The 20,896-nt window shown below is 39.4% G+C and overlaps 1 protein-coding gene across 10 annotated transcripts in view; it reads left to right on the forward strand.

Moving 5' to 3' along the window:
* impdh1b (IMP (inosine 5'-monophosphate) dehydrogenase 1b) overlaps positions 1 to 20,896 on the forward strand; it is a 145,763-nt gene that overhangs the window by 103,751 nt on the left and 21,116 nt on the right. For 4 of the 10 annotated variants that reach the window (XM_057856366.1, XM_057856365.1, XM_057856367.1 and 1 more), the window contains 14 exons: positions 724 to 822; positions 933 to 1,004; positions 5,421 to 5,469; positions 10,810 to 10,911; positions 10,981 to 11,055; positions 11,127 to 11,333; positions 11,394 to 11,481; positions 11,565 to 11,764; positions 11,842 to 11,932; positions 14,962 to 15,057; positions 15,204 to 15,347; positions 15,416 to 15,560; positions 15,636 to 15,779; positions 18,373 to 18,456. In XM_057856366.1, coding sequence (XP_057712349.1) covers positions 724 to 822; positions 933 to 1,004; positions 5,421 to 5,469; positions 10,810 to 10,911; positions 10,981 to 11,055; positions 11,127 to 11,333; positions 11,394 to 11,481; positions 11,565 to 11,764; positions 11,842 to 11,932; positions 14,962 to 15,057; positions 15,204 to 15,347; positions 15,416 to 15,560; positions 15,636 to 15,779; positions 18,373 to 18,456 — 1,596 coding nt within the window. Of the gene's footprint in view, positions 1 to 723; positions 823 to 932; positions 1,005 to 5,420; positions 5,470 to 10,809; positions 10,912 to 10,980; positions 11,056 to 11,126; positions 11,334 to 11,393; positions 11,482 to 11,564; positions 11,765 to 11,841; positions 11,933 to 14,961; positions 15,058 to 15,203; positions 15,348 to 15,415; positions 15,561 to 15,635; positions 15,780 to 18,372; positions 18,457 to 18,914; positions 20,869 to 20,896 lie in introns of those variants that run through there. The other 6 variants (XM_057856368.1, XM_057856374.1, XM_057856369.1 and 3 more) reach the window with 5 other exon arrangements.

Here is a 20,896-nt window from a genome sequence, read left to right on the forward strand (position 1 = left end):
AAGTTTTTGTTTGAGCTAATGTTTTTTTATGCATTCATAATTTAGTTCTTAGGCATATTTAGCCATTTTTATGTTGAAATATGTTTCTGCACCATTTGTTAAGAGCATTGTAAAATAAAAGTTAGCATTTTATAGCATTTAAGCTAGCGGACGTTTGCTATTTAAGTTAGCAAATTGTTCTTTTGTTGCACATAGATCTTCATTTTTTGTAATACCATTTGAGGCTCAGTTCAGTTATTTGAATTTTTCATGTTCCTTATCCGATTACTCGATTAATCGAACTAACTAGTTCATCGATTAATCGACAACTAAAATAATCGATAGCTGCAGTCCTACATACAATACAATTGGCTTCATTAATTCACCTCTGACTGAGGTTCAATGGATCTAACAACACACGACTCAAGGAAATCTAACGCTCGCGTAAATATTCTTGATTCAGCAACTAAACCTGAGTATAGCGGTGAACTCTCTCTCTCTCTTGCTCTTATCACTGGTGCGCGTGCGGAGCCTCACATTACACACCAACAAGGACCCAAACAGGACTCCTCATAGCTGCCGGCAAAAATCGATTATCAAATTAATTGGCAACTCATTTATTAATCGATTTTAATCGATTAGTTGTTGCAGTCTTAATATTTAGCCAATCAGAAGCCCAAGAAATGTGTTGCAGGGTGAGTCACCTTATGTTTTAAATCATCACTTTATTTTTTTCTGTCACAGTATGGCGGATTATCTAATCAGCGGCGGCACCGGTTACGTTCCCGAGGACGGGCTCTCGGCGCAGCAGCTCTTCTCCATCGGAGACGGCCTCACATACAAGTAAGATGTCTCCCCTTTCCTTCCCCACTCCCGTCTCGCCTCGGGAAGGCACACGCTTACACGTGTGTCATCACTTAGCGCTTAGTAATGGCCAACACGTTCTGAACCAGCAGATGTGACCAACACTCGGACGGTCAAACGGCTGAAGAGCTATGCTCTAAAGGAGATGGGTTGACTTACAAGTGAGTAGAACAAGTCAATTTGAAACTGTATGCGAAAAAAAAAATGATTGCCCGGAAAAAAGCTCCTTGAGGTCATTCACCTCACGATGTCATGCTGAATGAGAATCCGCACAATTTCAATCAGTCTCTGTGGGAGAAACACACTCGCTTTACAGTTGAACTTTGGATAAGGATTTTTTCTAAGAAATATTGCCACAAAGTTGCAGTTGTGCTAATGTGAATCTACACCAAAATGCACATACACAAGTTAATATTATATTTGGTGTCTTGTCAAGCACATTCCGAAGATGAATGCTTTTAATTGTTTTAGTTTTATCATAGACTTCATAATGTATTGACGGGATACGGGGCGCGGGGCCGATAAATAGGGGGCCTGCATTGTTGGTGATGCCGTCAAAGCTGACAGACTGGAATCCAATACAAAGAGCTTTTTTTTTCTTAATCCCTGAATTCTTTATAGATATGGCCGTAAAACAGTCTTGATTCTTGGTTAAAAGCAAAAAAACGTGCAATTAGCATTTCTTTTACGTAAATATGTCGAAGTAAAATGCTAGTCTGTTTGTGAATGTAGTTAGTGGCCGCCTTAAGTAAAGAGAGCTTTTCCGGTGAAAATTCTTGTGAATAAATGCTTAAATCCCCAAATTCTTTATAGATATGGACGTAAAACAGTCTCGATTCTTGGTTAAAAGCATTAAAAAACAAAACGTGCAGTTTGCATTTATTTTACGTAAATATGTTGAAGTACAATGCTAGTCTGTTAGTGAATGTAGCTCGCGCCGCCTTACGTAAACAGAGCTTTTCCGGTGAAAAATCTTGTGAATAAATTCTTAAATCCCCAAATTCTTTGTAGATATGGATGTAAAACGGTCTCGATTCTTAGTTAAAAGCATAAAAAACAAAACGTGTAATTAGCATTTATTTTACGTAAATATTTCGAAGTACAATGCTAGTCTGTTAGTGAATGTAGCTTGCGGCCGCCTTAAGTAAATAGAGCTTTTCCGGTGAAAATTCTTGTGAATAAATGCTTAAATCCCTGAATTTTTTATAGATATGGACGTAAAACAGTCTCGAATCTTGGTTAAAAGCATAAAAAACAAAACGTGCAGTTAGCATTTATTTTACGTAAATATGTCGAAGTACAATGCTAGTCTGTTAGTGAATGTAGCTCGCGGCCGCCTTAAGTAAATAGAGCTTTTCCGGTGAAAATTCTTGTGAATAAATGCTTAAATCCCTGAATTCTTTATAGATATGGATGTAAAACAGTCTCGATTCTTGGTTAAAAGCATAAAAAAACAAAATGTGTAATTAGCATTTATTTTACGTAAATATTTCGAAGTACAATGCTAGTCTGTTAGTGAATGTAGCTCGCGCAGCCTTACGTAAACAGAGCTTTTCCGGTGAAAATTCTTGTGAATAAATGCTTAAATCCCTGAATTCTTTATAGATATGGACGTAACACGGTCTCGATTCTTAGTTAAAAGCATAAAAAACAAAACGTGTAATTAGCATTTATTTTACGTAAATATTTCGAAGTACAATGCTAGTCTGTTAGTAAATGTAGCTCACGCCTGCCTTACGTAAACAGAGCTTCTCCCATGAAAATTCTTGTGAATAAATGCTTAAATCCCTGAATTCTTAATAGATATGGACGTAGAACAGTCTTGATTCTTGGTTAAAAGCATAAAAAACAAAACGTGTAATTAGCATTTATTTTACGTAAATATTTCGAAGTACAATGCTAGTCTGTTAGTGAATGTAGCTCACGCCTGCCTTACGTAAACAGAGCTTTTCCGGTGAAAATTCTTGTGAATAAATGCTTAAATCCCCAAATTCTTTATAGATATGGACGTAGAACAGTCTTGATTCTTGGTTAAAAGCATAAAAAACAAAACGTGTAATTAGCATTTATTTTACGTAAATATGTCGAAGTAAAATGCTAGTCTGTTTGTGAATGTAGTTAATGGCCGCCTTAAGTAAAGACAGCTTTTCCGGTGAAAAATCTTGTGAATAAATTCTTAAATCCCCAAATTCTTTATAGATATGGTCGTAAAACAGTCTCGATTCTTGGTTAAAAGCATTAAAAAAGAAAACGTGTAATTAGCATTTATTTTACGTAAATATTTCGAAGTACAATGCTAGTCTGTTACTGAATGTAGCTCACGCCTGCCTTACGTAAACAGAGCTTTTCCGGTGAAAATTCTTGTGAATAAATGCTTAAATCCCCAAATTCTTTATAGATATGGACGTAAAACAGTCTCGATTCTTGGTTAAAAGCATAAAAAACAAAACGTGCAGTTAGCATTTATTTTCCGTAAATATGTCGAAGTACAATGCTAGTCTGTTAGTGAATGTAGCTCACGCCTGCCTTACGTAAACAGAGCTTTTCCGGTGAAAATTCTTGTGAATAAATGCTTAAATCCCTGAATTCTTTATAGATATGGATGTAAAACAGTCTCGATTCTTGGTTAAAAGCATAAAAAAACAAAACTTGCAATTAGCATTTATTTTACGTGAATATGTCGAAGTACGATGCTAGTCTGTTAGTGAATGTAGCTCGCATCCGCCTTAAGTAGATCTTTTCCCGTGAAAATTCTTGTGAATAAATGCTTAAATCCCCGAATTCTTTATAGATATGGACGTAAAACAGTCTTGATTCTTGGTTAAAAGCAAAAAAAAGGCGCAGTTAGCATTAATTTAACATAAATATGTCGAAGTACAATGCTAGTCTGTTAGTTATGTAGCTAATGGCCGCCTTATGTAAACAGAGCTTTTCCGGTGAAAATTAGTGTGAATAAATGTTTAAATCCCCAAATTCTTTATAGATATTGACGTAAAACAGTCTCGATTCTTGGTTAAAAGCAAAAAAAAACGTGCAGCTAAGCATTTATTAACCATGATGCCATTGCAGTAGCCAGTAATTTCTCACATTGATTTTTTTTCACAATGTTTCAACATGCATGCATGGTACGAAAAATAGAATAATTACCTTGAATCCGCGAACAAATCACTCCTGAGATCATCCTTCCTGTTTGTATGGGGTACAGCTTTCATACTTTTTCAACAGAAATCCGGCATTAGATCGCTGCGTGTGTGTGTTTGTGAATATCTCCTCTTGATGTGGGCGGCCCCCTACTTGAACGCGTGGCGCCGTGCATTACCGATCTGACCCGTCGGTACCGTCAATGGTTTTATTCAAGAAAATTGTGCTTCAAAAGGCCATTCTGGAGGTTCTACTGTGTTAACCATTTCTAATTATCACTGGATGTGCTGTGCATGGCTGGCTTTGCTTGATTCATTAAATTAAACTGCTTCCTGATAATATAATTTAAACCTAGTTCACCTCAGGATAGCTTCCTGGTTTTTGAAATAACAGGGCAAACTACTGCAACTATACCACAAATTTCACCATCTTACTGTGTATCTTGACAGTTTATTGATCGTCTGATTTTTACAGACGCGTCTCCTATTAGTGACTTAATCGCACGCATCACGGCCTCTACCAAGGCCGTTCACATGACGGCTTCAATTGACATCATGTGAAGGGAAGGCGAGAACTGGAGGCAGGGCATTTCTAAAAAGTACGTGATATAGCGACCGGGTGTCAAATTCTAACCGTCCCGGTCCAAAATTTATCAGAAAGAGGATTCGACGTGTTGTTACATAACCTCAAAATGGAGGTTTGTGTCCCCAAATGGCCTTGGAGAGACCGAAGCGCACACTTTGTCCTCGGGGCTGAAATTCCCTTCGACGGGAAGATTTCTTTAAACAAGTAACACAACGTAGCCATTGTCTTACTTTATAGCAATTTTACGATGTAACATTAAGTCAATAAAGACCGTGGACGTTGTTTTAAATGTTTTTTTTTTTTTTCCCCCCAAACTCCACGAAGTCGCACAACAAAGACAAATCCACAAATTTCACGCGCTGTGTTGCATAACACCGAATGTAGATCAGTCAAACAAGTCAACCCAGTCAAAGTCAATACTGCAGGCTACATTCCGTATGTACTTGTCATCTTGTGGACAAAGTCGTAATTTTACTTTTTTTGGTTGGCGGCAACGGCAGCTAAATGCTAACAGATGTTTTTTTGGGGGGTTGGGGGGGGGGATTTCTGCTGGTCTCCACTCGGATGTTTGTGGGCGTGGTTCTACTCTATATTAAGTCAGCTGGAAAGATGACAAACCTGTTGTTCACTGTACATGCAGTTTTATAAAAGAAATACCATTATAACCTGCTGTACAAGTAGCAAAAGAGTAAAACTACTGTTTTTTGGTGGGGTGTCACAGATAATAAAGTGTAAACAGTGTCATAATGCCAACAGTGGAAAGGACCTATAAGGTTATGGACTTCATTGCCATTTTCACTTTCCAGCATCGTCTGACGCTTTCCACTTTTTGTTGTTGTTTTTTCTTCCAGTGACTTCCTCATTCTTCCCGGCTTCATCGACTTCACCTCAGACGAAGTGGTAAGAACGTCGGTGGAGTCTTTTCCCTTGTCTAGACGCAAGTCTGCCAAGTCTGCCGCAAGCCTGACTGTGAAACAAAAATAGCCTTGTTTAGGATTTTTTTTGGGAACATTTGATGCCGCTCCCTTCAGCCGGTGATCCATTTCTGCCCCAGTAGCTCCTCTCATCCACTTTCCCACAGCCGGTTGGCCGTGCAGCAGATAATCTCAGGAGGGGGTTAAAACAAATCCCCCTTGCTCTGCTTTGTTCATCTCGCAGGTTTTAGTTAATGGATATCTGTAATCTCCAAACATGTGGTTTGTTCAGAGTAGTGCTGCAACGATTAATCGATTAACTCGAGTGATTCGATTGGGGAAAAAAACTGCGAATCAGATTTTCTTGCTTTAAGTATTTAATTAAAGTGGCGTTGTAATGGTCTGTTTTGAAAGTGTTTGCAGTTAGTGTTTTTGTTTTGGGTGGATAAACTGCTAAATATGACATAACTCATTCATAGACTACATAATGATATTGACGGGTCATATCCGTCGTACACTGCGCCTCGCCTTCATGTAGGGGGCCTTCCCACATCAACAGCAGTCATTCTGAAACACGCACGCAGCGATCTAACGCCAGATTTGGGTTGAAAAAAGTGCCATTGTCTCAGGAGTGATTTGTTCGAGGATTCAAGGTAATTATTATATTTTTTGTACCATGCATGCATTTTGAAACGTGAAGAAAAATTGTTTTCCGAAATTTCCAGGTTCGCGGTGAATCAGTAACAGGCACACTTTTGTAAAATAGACAATGTTTATTGATTAGAAAATGCAGAATAAATGAGATTTATTGATTACAATCCCACAAGAGCAAGCAAACAAGTATCAACAAATGTCAACGATGACGCTAGATTTCAGTTTGTCAACCCCAAGATCCCCGCGTTACCGTTACAGCAAAACGAAATGTGCCTTAGCAATGAAAATCGGTTACCGTGACAAATGAGCGGGGAGCCAACACACTCCGGTAAGGTGGCGAAGGAACAAAGCCATGCGATCCGTACGTGACCCGCTGGCGGACTTTTGAAAGTGTTTCCATTTAGTTTTATTGATTAGGGTGGATACACTGCCCTCTGGTCTGCCTCATTTCACATGACTGAATCCAACTGCTCCCTGTTAAGACCAACGTAAGCTAAGTTTTTGTTTGAGCTAATGTTTTTTTTATGCATTCATAATTTAGTTCATAGGCATATTTAGCCGTTTTTATGTTGAAATATATTTCTGCACCATTTGTAAAGAGCATTGTAAAATAAAAGTTAGCATTTTATAGCATTTAAGCTAGCGGACGTTTGCTATTTAAGTTAGCAAATTGTTCTTTTGTTGTACATAGATCTTCATGTTTTGTAATACCATTTGAGGCTCAGCTCAGTTATTTGAATTTTTCATGTTCCTTATCCGATTACTCGATTAATCGAACTAACTAGTTCATCGATTAATCGACAACTAAAATAATCGATAGCTGCAGTCCTACATACAATACAATTGGCTTCATTAATTCAGCTCTGACTGAGGTTCAATGGATCTAACAACACACGACTCAAGGAAATCTAACGCTCGCGTAAATATTCTTGATTCAGCAACTAAACCTGAGTATAGCGGTGAACTCTCTCTCTTGCTCTTGAGTGTGTTGGGGAGCCAACACACTCCGGTAAGGCGGCGAAGGAACAAAGCCATGCGATCCGTACGTGACCCGCTGGCGGACTTCCTTCGCAGCCTCACCGGAGTGTGTTGGCTCCCCGCTCATTTGTCACGGTAAGCGATTTTCATTGCTAAGGGACATTTTGTTTTGCTGTAACGGTAACGCGGGGATTCTGGGGTTGACAAACTAAAATCTAGCCTCATCTTTGACATTTGTTGATACTTGTTTGCTTGCTCTTGTGGGATTGTATCAATAAATCTCATTTATTCTGCATTTTCTAATCAATAAACATTGTCTATTTTGCAAAAGTGTGCCTGTTACCGATTCACCGCGAACCTGGAAATTTCGGAAAACAAAAATCAATGGGAGAAATTAGCAGTTATCGCATTGGCATCGTAGTTCGCAATATTTACGTAAACTAAATGCTAACTGCCTTTTTTTCTTTTTTTTGCTTTTAACTCAGAATCGAGACTGTTTTACGTCCAAATCTATAAAGAATACAGATGATTGAAGCCTTTATTCACAAGTTTTCAATGGAAAAAGCTCTGTTATCATAAGGCGGCCGCAGCACATTCGACATATTTACGTAAAATAAATGCTTTTTTAGTTTTAGTAGTTTGTTTTTTTTTCTGCTTCTAACGAGACTGTGTTTTACGTCCATATCTATAAAGAACTCAGGGATATAATCGTTTATTCACAAGAATTTCAACGTAAAAAGCTCTTCGTTATAAGGCGGCGCCACGGTGACTTAGACTAGCAGCACATTCGACATATTTACGTAAAATAAATGCTAACTGCCGTTTTTTTCATTTTTAAATTAGTCTATGACTAATTTAACATGGCTGAAACCAGCTGCTCCCTGTTAAGACCAACACAAGGCAATTTTTTTTTTTTTTTTTTTTTTGGAGCTAGCGTTTATTTTAATATATTCGTAATGTAGTTTATAGGTATATTTGTGGGAATATGTGTTTGAGTGATTTGTTAAGAGCCTTGTAAAAAAACGTTAGTATTTTATAGCATTTAAGCTAGCGGATTTTTGCAATGCAAGTTAGCCAATTGTTGTTTTGTTGTACTTAGATCCTCATGTATTTACTTTTTTTTTAAATACTGTTTTAGGCCAAGCTTGAGTATTTTAATTTATTTTTAAATAAAAGTGCAATTCTGCATAGTTTGAAGAAACACTCGGTAATTTTATCTTGGATTCTCATTTCATTTTCTTTTGAAAGAGCAATCTTTGCAAGGCTTTTTGTTACAGCTCTTAAAATATATTCCACAACACATTAAATTTTCCTAATCTGACTACTCTAGTTAGATTAATTGGCTACTAAAATTAATCGATAGCATCAGCCCTATAAGAGTTCTGTTCATATACAGTGGCTATCGAGCAAATACGAGCAGAATAAAAAAATGTTTCCATTTGTACTTCACTCCTAGTACAAGTGTCACGAGACATTACTCTTCTTTTTAGATGCTTCACCTTTCTATCATGAGGGCTTCACAGTTCTGCTCTGCAGTGTTCAATTTGGCTTATGAACAGTGTGTCTATTCACGCACGACAAGCAAAAACAAGTCCACATTTGGCCCGAAATGGACCACTTCAACAGTTGCTGAGATCATGTGTGTATGGCGTGTGAGTGTGTGTGCGGAAATTCACATGTTCCCATATCTCAGATGGAATTTCACAGCTCGGTGGGTGTTCACTAAATTAAAGTTGGAGGTGTTGTTTTTTTCCCCCTTGCTTTCAGTGTTTGAGAAAAGAAACTCCGTCACTACTTAATCATCCCACATGCCAGGATTATTATTATCGTTTATAATTTTTACATAGTTGTCTTCCCCTGTGGGAAGCAAGTACCACTTTGGATGACTAATGTCATTTAATTTGGCAAAATATGCTTAGGTTCACGGAGTGCCTGTTTCAGTTTTGAAGTGAAATGGCGCTCTCGTGTGGCAAAAGTGTAGAACAAGCTAATGGTGAAGTCGCTTATTTTTATTCTTGGGCTGTCGAACAATTAAAATTTTTAATCGAGTTAATCACAGCTTAGAAATATATTAATCGTAATTAATTGCAATTCAAACCATCTCTAAAATATGCCATATTTTTCTACAAATTCATGTTGCAATGGAAAAATAAGACAATACGGATTTATACATTCAACTAGGGCTGCAGCTATCGAATATTTTAGTAGTCGATTAATCGATGGACTAGTTAGTTCAAATAATCGAGTAATCAGATAAGGATCATGGAAAAATAAAATACCTGAGCTGAGCCTCAAACGGTATAACATTTAAATTTTTTTTTTAAAAAAAACGAGGATCTACGTACAACAAAAGAACAATTGGCTAACTTACAGTACATAGAAAAAGTCTGCTAGCTTAAATGCTATAAAATGCTGATTTTTTATTTTTTATTTTTTACAATGTTCATAAAAAATGGTTCAGACATATATTCCCACAAAAACGGCTAAATATACCTATAAACTAAATTATGAATGAGTTAAAAAAAAACAAAAAAACAATAGCTCAAACAAAAACTTGGCTTACGCTGGTCTTAACAGGGAGCAGTTGGATTCAGCCATGTGAAACGAGGCAGACCAGAGGGCAGTGTATCCGCCCTAATCAATAAATCTAAATGCAAACACATTCAAAGTAAACCATTACAACGCCACTTTAATTAAACGAATACTCGAAGCAATAAAATTTAATCCGAATATTTCTTTCTAATCGAACACTCGAGTTAATTGATTAATCATTGCAGCACTACATTCAACAGACTGTACATAAGTACTGTATTTGTTTATTATAAAAATAAATTCACAAGATGACATTAACATTAAACATTCTTTCTGTTAAAGGATCCACGGATAGAAAGACGTAGTTCTTAAAAGATAAATGTTAGTACAAGTTATAGCAAGTTTTCATTTTAATAAAATTTGTAAAATTTTCAATCAAAAAATCCCTGCCGTTCTTCCACAGTGTCTAATTACGCATGGTAGTGATTGAAATACACTACAAGGTGTCAATGGCGAGTTTTGAATTACTTAGAAATCAAGCCAATGAGTGTGTTTTGTCCCCCAACTGACGCCGTAGTTCCCTGTTTACTGGTCCATCTACGTCATTTGAGTGCTGGCTTCACAACATACGAGACCTCTGCTGGTTTGTATATTGTGACTAAATATTGCCATCAAGTGTAGTTGTTGAGCTAAACGAAATGTTTGAATAGAGTTTGACCTAAGTCTGAGTAAGTTTTATGTGCATTTTGCATAGCTATTTTGATTGGGAATGAACATTATTTTTTTGAGAGATAAGAATATTATTTTGTTGTGCTCTCACTAAATGATACTTATGTTTGTTGTGAAGGAGTTGCCGAAGCTTATGCCAATAAACGGCGCGGTCCCTTTGTCCACTCGCCTTTCTCTGCATCTTAGCTCTCAATGTGCAAAAAATGGGGTCATTGTAATCTGTTTGAGGCAATGCATGAGCGGGTCATTCCGCGCATGCGTTAAATGCGTCAAATGTTTTAACGTGATTAATTAAAAAAATGAATTACCGGCCGTTAATGCGAAAAATTTGACAGCACTATTTCATTCACCATTTGAAAACATTTTTTTCCCAGTGTGTTTTCTTTAAGATTATTTTATGATTTGTTAGATTGTTTTTTCTTTTGCTTGTCAGGATTTAACATCAGCTCTGACCAAGAAGATCTCGTTGAAGGCCCCCCTCGTCTCATCCCCCATGGACACTGTCACAGAGTCGGCCATGGCCATCGCAATGGCGGTAAAACACTAAAATTTGGTGAGGTTCAATTTTTATTATTATGATGATTAATTTTCGTTAATTTTATAGCTAATGGGAGGCATCGGTTTCATTCACCACAACTGTACTCCTGAATTCCAAGCCAACGAAGTCCGCAAGGTCAAGGTAAGCCATAGTTATCCAGTCATCAACCTTGTGATTTCTGGATTTTTAAGTTCCATTGATTGATGTTTCAGAGATTCGAGCAAGGTTTCATCACAGACCCGGTCGTGATGAGCCCGCGGCAGACGGTCGGCGACGTGCTGGAAGCCAAAGTACGACACGGTTTCTCGGGCATCCCCGTCACAGAGACGGGCAAGATGGGCGGAAAGCTGGTTGGCATCGTCACCTCCAGGGACATCGACTTCCTGTCGGAGAAGGATCACAACAAAACCCTGGCGGAAGTGAGCTCACCGTGCTGATAATGATTATGAAAATATATACGAATACTCATGCTCTTTCAGGCCATGACAAAGAGGGAGGAGCTAGTGGTCGCTCCGGCGGGTGTCACTCTAAAAGAAGCAAACGACATCTTGCAACGAAGCAAAAAAGGTTAAAAAAAACAAAACAAAACAACAACAAAAAACAATATCGGTCCGTTTTGTTTGTCTTTTGACGTTCGCTCTGCAACCCAGGCAAGCTTCCCATCGTGAACGACAATGATGAGCTAGTGGCCATCATCGCCAGGACGGATCTGAAGAAAAACCGGGACTACCCGCTGGCCTCCAAAGACTCTCGCAAACAGCTGCTGTGCGGGGCCGCCATCGGCACCCGCGATGACGACAAGTACCGGCTGGACCTCCTGGTGCAGGCGGGCGTGGATGTCGTGGTGTTGGTGGGAATTTTTTACCTTGCTTTTAGCCACTTAATTCTCGCCACCTATTTACATATATATATTTCTAATTATCCCAGGACTCTTCACAAGGCAACTCCGTGTTTCAGATCAACATGATCAACTACATCAAGCAGAAATTTCCTGAATTGCAAGTCGTGGGAGGAAACGGTACCTAACGATATAGAACCAGGGGTCCCCAAACTACGGCACGCCTCCACATTTGGTCCGGCCCCCTGAACAATTTTATTTTTTTTTTTCCAATACTGTTATTTATTTCCTGGCTTTTTTCTGTGAAGAACACAGAAAGGGTTATTTGGTTATTATCTATTTAATTAATAGTGCTATTATTATTTATTATTATATTCAGGGCTATCAAACGATTAAAATTTTTAATTGAGTTAATTACAGCTTAAAAATTATAATTACAGTGCCCTCCATAATTATTGGTTAAGATGTGTTTTTTAGCTTCGAATAATTTTTTTTCATTCAAATAATGTGGGACCTTAATGGGGAAAAATGAGAAAAATCCAACCTTCAATACAACTGCATTTATTCAGTGGGGAAAAAAATCCCACATAGAGAAATAATTATTTGACATCAAATAATTTGTGTCACAATTATTAGCACCCCTGGTGTTAATACTTTGTACAACCCCCTTTTGCCAACAAAACAAGGTCTGAGGACTGAGATGGCCATGGGAGGAGCTTGATTTTGTGTCTGGTGTCTGGTCCCAGGCTTAAACTGGGACCGTGTGCTTTGGTCAGATGAGACCAAGATTGAGCTTTTTGGAACCAAACACTCTAAGTGGGTCTGGCGTGCCACGAAAGATGCGCATGCTGAAAAGCACCTCATACCCACTGTGAAGTATAGGGGTGGGTCAGTGATGCTGTGGGGCTGTTTTGCTTCCAAAGGCCCTGGGAACCTTGTTAGTAGAGGTGTGCAAAGTTTCATATTCTTAGATTATTCGCGATTCGGCCGTGGAAGATTCGAGAACGATTCACAACCATCCAAATTCCGATTATTGAAATATGCCAAGTAAAGCGGAAGTACAACACACTCAGTGTGCCGCGCGGTCTTCGGGACGCAATGACGAACGAAGCGAGAGTAGCTAAACATCATGCTTCTCATTACCCGGTCCCTCGGGTAATGCCAATGCTCAACTCACGGCTCTAGCTCAACTCTTGCCACGAGATAAAAAAAACACAACAACATACCTGACTGCTGCCGAAAAGCTGCTACAAAGTACATCCACATAATGTTACGGTAGATATCATGTATATAGGACTAGATGCAATAGAGATTCGGTAGCGTTAGCAGCACATCTACAAAAAGCTAGATGCGGGCGTTGGTAAACGGCCGCCATCTTAAAGCAGTACACTTCCCTGCAAGGCTGTTGTAGCGAACCTTCCAAGCAAACCTAATTAACTTTTTACTTAAAATACTCCTAAATCGTTAAAATATTGATTTGAATCTATCTTTAAAATAGTTTTAAAACTTTCACATGTCGAAAGTAGACAAAAGGGAAATTATGGAATAACAGGAGCAATTTTAACAACTTTAACAGTTGATTCACAACATTAAATTAATTGAATGTAGTTTAAAGCTGCTGATACAGAATGGGGACTGGAGTTTTTTGTTTACTGTTATTTTTGTATATTTGTTTACTGCTATATGTTAACTTGATACTGAAATAGTAGTTTGGTTTAGCCTGAGAGTGTTTTTGAACAATTTTGGAACTAATGTACAAAACATTTAAAAAAAAAAAAAAAAAAAAAAAGGAGGGGGGTGCATCAATAATCGTTTTATAATCGAATCGGAGCCTCTAAATCGTAATCGTAATCGAATCGTTAGGTGCCCAAAAATTCCCAGCTCTACTTGTTAGGGTGCATGGCATCATGAATGCTTTGAAGTACCAGGACATTTTAAATCAAAATCTGTTGCCTTCTGCCCGAAAGCTGAAGATGGGTCGTCACTGGGTCTTTCAGCAAGACAATGACCCTAAACATATGGCCAAATCTACACAGAAATGGTTCACCAGACACAAAATCAAGCTCCTCCCATGGCCATCTCAGTCCCCAGACCTTGTTTTGTTGGCAAAAGGGGGTTGTACAAAGTATTAACACCAGCGGTGCTAATAATTGTGACACACATTCTTTGACGTCAAATAATTATTTCTTTATGTGGGATTTTTTCCCCCACTGAATAAATGCACTTGTATTGAAGGTTGGATTTTTTTCTTTTTTTTTTTCATTAAGGTCCCATATTATTTGAATTAAAAATATATATATATTAGAAGCTAAAAAACACATCTTAACCAGGGGTGCCAATAATTATGGAGGGCACTGTAATCACAATTTAAACCATCTCTGAAATATGCCTTATTTTTCTGTAAATTATTGTTGGAATGGAAAGTTAAGACACAAGACGGATATACATTCAACATACGGTACATAGTGCTGTATTTGTTTGTTATAACAATAAATCAACAAGATTGCATTAACGTTATAATCATTCTTTTAAAGCGATCCTTGGATAGAAAGACTTGTAGTTCTTAAAAGATAAATGTTAGTACAAGTTATCGAAATTTTATATTAAAACCCCTCTTAATGTTTTCGTTTTGTTAAAATTTGTAAAATTTCAATCAAAAAATAAACTAGTAGCTCGCCATTGTTGATGTCAATAATTACACCATGCTCACTCATTGTGCTTAAACCCATAAAATCATTTGGACCCAAGCGGCAGCAGAGGGCGCCAAATACCAAAAAAACAAGTAACAAGCGGACATTACACTGCTGTCATTTTAATCTGTTTGAGCGGGGCATGTGCGTTAATTGCGTCAAATATTTTAACGTGATTAATTTTAAAAATTAATTAACGGCCGTTAACGTGATCATTTTGACGGCCTTAATTATGTTATTTTTATTTTTATTTTATTTACTTTTGTTCCGTGAAGAATCCAGAAAGGGTTATTTGATTGGCTTTCTGAAAAACAATAAATGTTTACATTTAGGCACTCCTGCAATCGTCACACTTTTTCTGTTACAAACTGACCCTGCTCCTCATCAGAGACGGGAAAAGTTATGTGGCCCTCACAGCAAAAAGTTTGGGGACCCCTGATATAGACATTTGAACTGGGAGCGATCAAACGATCCTATTCTAATGTGACCCTACATTTCTTTTGAAAATATTTTTGACAGTGGTGACGGCGGCGCAGGCCAAAAATCTGATCGACGCCGGCGTGGACGCACTTCGGGTCGGCATGGGCTGCGGCTCTATCTGCATCACGCAAGAAGGTACTCGCACAGCTATGTCGGCTGTGAGCCTGATCACTGTTGCCAGTGGTAACAGCAGCCCAGAGAGCCCCGCTGTTCGCCACGGTTATCTTCCTCTTCTGGGTTGCCAAGGCGATGTCTGTTGTGTGATTTGCTGCCGTTTGCAGTCATGGCGTGCGGGCGACCTCAGGGTACCTCTGTGTACAAGGTGGCAGAGTACGCACGGCGCTTCAGCGTGCCCGTTATCGCCGACGGCGGCATCCAAACGGTGGGACACGTGGTCAAGGCGCTCTCGCTCGGAGCGTCGACCGGTAAGGATATGTCAAAAAAACATGTTTTAAGTTCTATTCTTTGATGGAATATTTTTTTTCCACCGTAGTTATGATGGGTTCCCTGCTGGCGGCAACCACCGAGGCGCCCGGCGAGTACTTCTTCTCAGACGGTGTGCGGCTGAAAAAGTACCGGGGCATGGGTTCCCTCGACGCCATGGAGAAGAGCACCAGCAGCCAAAAACGTTACTTCAGGTGCCGTTGTATTTTTTAGATTTAATATGAGTGTGAGGCTAAGAAGGGACTTTTTGTTTTTAATTTCGCTAACAGTGAAGGCGATGCGGTGAAGGTGGCCCAGGGCGTGTCAGGCTCGGTGCAGGACAAGGGTTCCATCCACAAGTTTGTGCCGTACCTCATCGCCGGGATCCAGCATGGCTGCCAGGACATCGGGGCTAAGAGTCTTTCAGTGCTCCGGTGAGTGCAATGTCATTTCATTTCTGCTTATACAGTTTATCACAAAAGTGAGTACACCCCTCGCATTTCTGCAGATATTTAAGTATATCTTTTCATGGGACAACACTGACAAAATGACACTTTGACACAATGAAAAGTAGTCTGTGTGCAGCTTATATAATAGAGTGAATTTATTTTCCCCTCAAAATACCTCAAAATATAGCCATTAATATCTAAACCCATGGCAAAAAAAGTGAGTGCACCCCTTAAAAAACTACGTACATCCCTAAATGTCCAAATTGAGTACAGCTTGTCATTTTCCCTCCAAAATGTATAGCTAATTACATCCAAACTTCTGGCAACAAAAGTGAGTACACCCCTTAGAAACTACGTACATCCCTAAATTTCCAAATTGAGTACTGCTAGTCATTTTCCCTCCAAAATGTCATGTGACTCGTTACAGGAGTGCTGTCAGCATTGCTGCGGAGATTGAAGAGGTGGGGGATCAGCCTATCAGTGCTCAAACCATGCGCCGCACTCTACATCAAATTGGTGTGCATGGCTGTCACCCCAGGAGGAAACCTCTTCTGAAGACTGTACACAAGAAAGCCTGCAAACAGTTTGCTGAAGACATGTCAACAAAGCACATGGATTACAGCAACCATGTCCTATGGTCTGATGAGACGGGCGGACTTTCTTGTGTGCCGTCTTCAGAAGAGGCTTCCTCCTTGGGTGACAGACATGCACACCAATTTGATGTAGAGTGCGGCGTAAGGTCTGAGTACTAACAGGCTGACCCCCCCACCTCTTCAATCTCTGCAGCAATGCTGACAGCACTCCTGTAATGAGTCACATGACATTTTGGAGGGAAAATGACAAGCAGTACTCAATTTGGACATTTAGAATGTACGTAGTTTCTAAGGGTTGTACTCACTTTTGTTGCCAGGGATTTAGATATTAATGGCTATACTGTGGGGCAAATAAGTTGTTAGTCAACCACTAATTGTGCAAGTTCTCCCACTTGAAAATATTCGAGAGGGCTGTAATTGTCAACATGGGTAAACCTCAACCATGAAAGACAGAATGTGGAAGAAAAAAAACAGATAATCACTTTGTTTGATTTTTAAAGAATTTATTTGCAAATCATGGTGGAAAATAAGTATTTGGTCAATACCAAAAGTTCATCTCAATACTTTGTTATGTACCCTTTGTTGGCAATAACGGAGGCCAAGCGTTTTCTGTAATTCTTCACAAGCTTTTCACACACTATTGCTGGTATTTTGGCCCATTCCTCCATGCAGATCTCCTCTAGAGCAGTGATGTTTTGGGGCTGTCGTTGGGCAACACGGACTTTCAACTCCCTCCACAGATTTTCTATGGGGTTGAGCTCTGGAGACTGGCTAGGCCACTCCAGGATCTTGAAATGCTTCTTACGAAGCCACTCCTTTGTTGCCCTGGCTGTGTGTTTGGGATCATTGTCATGCTGAAAGACCCAGCCATGTCTCGTCTTCAATGCCCTTGCTGATGGAAGGAGATTTTCACTCAAAATCTCTCGATACATAGCCCCATTCATTCTTTCCTTTACACAGATCAGTCGTCCTGGGCCCTTTGCATAAAAACAGCCCCAAAGCATGATGTTTCCACCCCCCTGCTTCACAATGAGTATGGTCTTCTTCGAATGCAATTCAGTATTCTTACTCCTCCAAACACGAGAACATGTGTTTCTACCAAAAAGTTCTATTTTTGTTTCATCTGACCATAACACATTCTCCCAGTCCACTTCTGGATCATCCAAATGCTCTCTAACGAACCGCAGATGGGCCTGGAAGTGTACTGGCTTCAGCAGGGGGACACGTCTGGCAGTGCAGGATTTGAGTCCCTGGCGGCGCATTGTGTTACTGATAGTAGCCTTCGTTACTGTGGTCCCAGCTCTGTGTAGGTCATTCACTAGGTCCCCCCCGTGTAGTTCTGGGATTTTTACTCACCGTTCTTGTTATCATTTTGACGCCACGTGGTGAGGTCTTGCATGGAGCCCCAGATCGAGGGAGATTATCAGTGGTCTTGTATGTCTTCCATTTCCTAATAGTTGCTCCCACAGTTGATTTCTTTACACCAACTGAAGAGTGAAGAGTTACAGAAAACGTTGGGCCTCCGTTATTGCCACCAAAGGGCACATAACAAGGTATTGAGATGAACTTTTGGTATTGACCAAATACTTATTTTCCACCAAGATTTGCAAATAATTTCTTTAAAAATCAAACAATGTGATTTTCATTTTTTTCCCCACATTCTGTCTCTCATGGTTGAGGTTTACCCGTGTTGACAATTACAGGCCTCTCTAATCTTTTCAAGTAGGAGAACTTGCACATTATTGGTTGACTAAATACTTTTTTGCCCCACTGTACTTTGAGTTATTTTGAGCGGGAAAATAAATTAACTATATTATATAAGCTGCACACAGACTACTTTTCATTGTGTCAAAGTGTCATTTTGTCAGTGTTGTCCCATGAAAAGATATACTTAAATATCTGCAGAAATGCGAGAGGTGTACTCACTTTTGTGATACACTGTAATTCCCCAACAGCGGTTAAACAAGTATTTGCTGTGTTGTCAGCTCTATGATGTACTCCGGAGAGCTCAAATTTGAGAAGAGAACCATGTCCGCACAGGTGGAAGGAGGCGTTCACGGACTTCACTCGTAAGTAGCACTTTACCTGACTAAAGTTCGAAGAGCTGAGCACTCTTTATGCTTTGCCAGCCTTTGAGTGCCATAGACGATGATGATAGAAGTCCAAGCAAGTGGCTCTTTTTATTCATCTGTAGTGAATATATAGTAATTTGTCACTTGTAGACATTGAATTAATTTAAACTGTTCAATGGATTGGACGTCTATCGCCTTCAGAATATGGCTAAATTAGTATGTAGCTTTTTTTGTCTCCTCTAATGTGGCTGTTTACAAAAAAAAATACATTGCCATTAACCTTTTCACCACGCTCGCTAACAGCAACGCAGTAGAGCTTGAACAAAATGGTCTATTAACATTGTGTAGTTCTGCATGTGCTTGCATGGCTTTCAGTGCAGCAGCAAAGCATTAAACAAACCTATTAGCGCAGTTGAAATCAGCACTAATTGTTTCCTTGCGTCTCACCTCGACAGTTACGAGAAGCGTCTTTACTGAGCTGCGGATGAGCCACCATGCCACCTTACTTAAAAAAACAGAAAAAATGAGAAAAAGAGAAAGTGACCAAACGTTTAACTGATGATAAACATCCCACTCCACCCACCATCATGCTCATCTCTGAACTCTACTCTCCATAAAGATCAAGCGGGCAGCCCGGGGTCTGGGGAACAGTGTTTTACGCGCGAGAAGCGGCAGGTCAGGGGTTCCAGATGTTCCTCCGCGACACATTAGAGTCTCGCGTTTTGATAGTACATTGTTGTCTTTTTGCGGGCGAGAATTCTTGTTTACTTTGGAGCCTCTGAAGTCGCCTACAATCAGCAGAACCGCCTCTACACTCGACCAAAACTGATAATCAGGTATGTTTTCAAAGATGAGTTTGTTATATAAAAGCTGTCTGGCCTCTTCTAAGCTTTGGATTGAGCCACAAAGAGTTTTTGATATGCATGTTCTTTTTCCACGAGCCCAACGCGGTTGTATTTTTATTCTGCTTTGTTGTAACTACATACGTACTGCCAAGTGTTATTTATACCTACTCTTTTTGTAACGTCAAAACCAAATCTAGTGCAGACAAAACAACCAGCCTGTTACTTTGTGTTATGCTCATTTACATGCTTTTTAAAATTTCTTCCATGACATTGTTTTTACTGGACAAATGCCTTGACCAGTGGACGGTCTTCATTACAAAACGACTCGCAGAGCTTGTTTCGCCTTGTTGGATTATGTACACTACCGGTCAAATTTGGACACACTTTCTGATGCTATGGAATGAAAAATGGTGTCCTAACTTTTGTGTGGTAGTATATTTGATGAAGCCTTATGCTAAGGACTCAGTTTCTACCTAAAGCTAAATTTCTTCAACCTGAGCTGGGTTTGCTCAAATAGCAAAGTCTTGTATTTTTAGACTAGAAGTCCCGGAAAATTCTGGTACTCCTAAATAGTCCCACGCAAGGCCGATATGGCCTCTCACCCGAAAAAACCCAGAGGTGGCCAAAATCACCCAAGTGCTTTTGAATTGGTAAGTCGTTGTCCAACAGACAACAGCCGTTCATATAGAAATGCAACCACTAGACATACACCGTGTTGGTATGCGGCCCAAACGGAGGAGAACACAAGGCGGTTGAACTGTTCATGTGATAGTTGGTGTCAGTTCAAGTCAATCTATATTTACTTATGGAATTTTACACTTTTTACACTTTTTTTTTAACTCACTTCTCCTATACGCCACACAAAAAAACAGAAAAAATGGCCCAAATGTGTATTTTAAATTCATGATCCATGCCCCTGATTCAATCCTTCTAAACTATAGACACAACTCCTGCTTTACATTCATATTGCAGTTCTGAAACATTTTTTTTTTTTTTTCAAAACAATGTACACATTTGGGCCATTTTTTTGTTTTGTTTTTTTGTGCGTGGAGTATAGGAGGAGTTAAAAAATGTGTAAAAAGTGTAAAACTCCATAAATAAATGTAGCTTCCCTGGAACTGACACAAACTATCACGTGAATAGTGCAACCGTGTTGTGTTCCCTTCGGTTTGAGCCGCATACTAGCACAATTTTTGTCTAGTGGTTGCATTTACATATGTCGGTCGGACAACCACTTGCTAATTCAAAAGCACTTGGGTCATTTTGGCCACCGCTGGGTTTTTCCGGAGGAGAGGCCAAATCGGCCATTGCTTGGGAATATTAGGAGTATTTGTCTTGAGAAAGGCCGAGTCGGCCTTAGCTGGGTTTTCTAGTGTTAAAGAAAATGCACAAAAAGTTGATAAAAATACAACTTTTCATCCTGAATAGGGATACGTAGTTTCTTAGTATTTTGTTTTGGGAGACCACCTGTTAACAATTAAAAAGCACTGCAGCGGGGAAGCTGCTTTACTTGTTCAATTTGCTGAAACAAATAAAGAAATCAAACCGATGTTGTCTGCTGTGTTCTGGAGCAAAACACCACAAAAAGTTAC

Source organism: Corythoichthys intestinalis, chromosome 13, assembly GCF_030265065.1.
Source record: "Corythoichthys intestinalis isolate RoL2023-P3 chromosome 13, ASM3026506v1, whole genome shotgun sequence".
Taxonomy (NCBI): Eukaryota; Metazoa; Chordata; class Actinopteri; order Syngnathiformes; family Syngnathidae; genus Corythoichthys; species Corythoichthys intestinalis.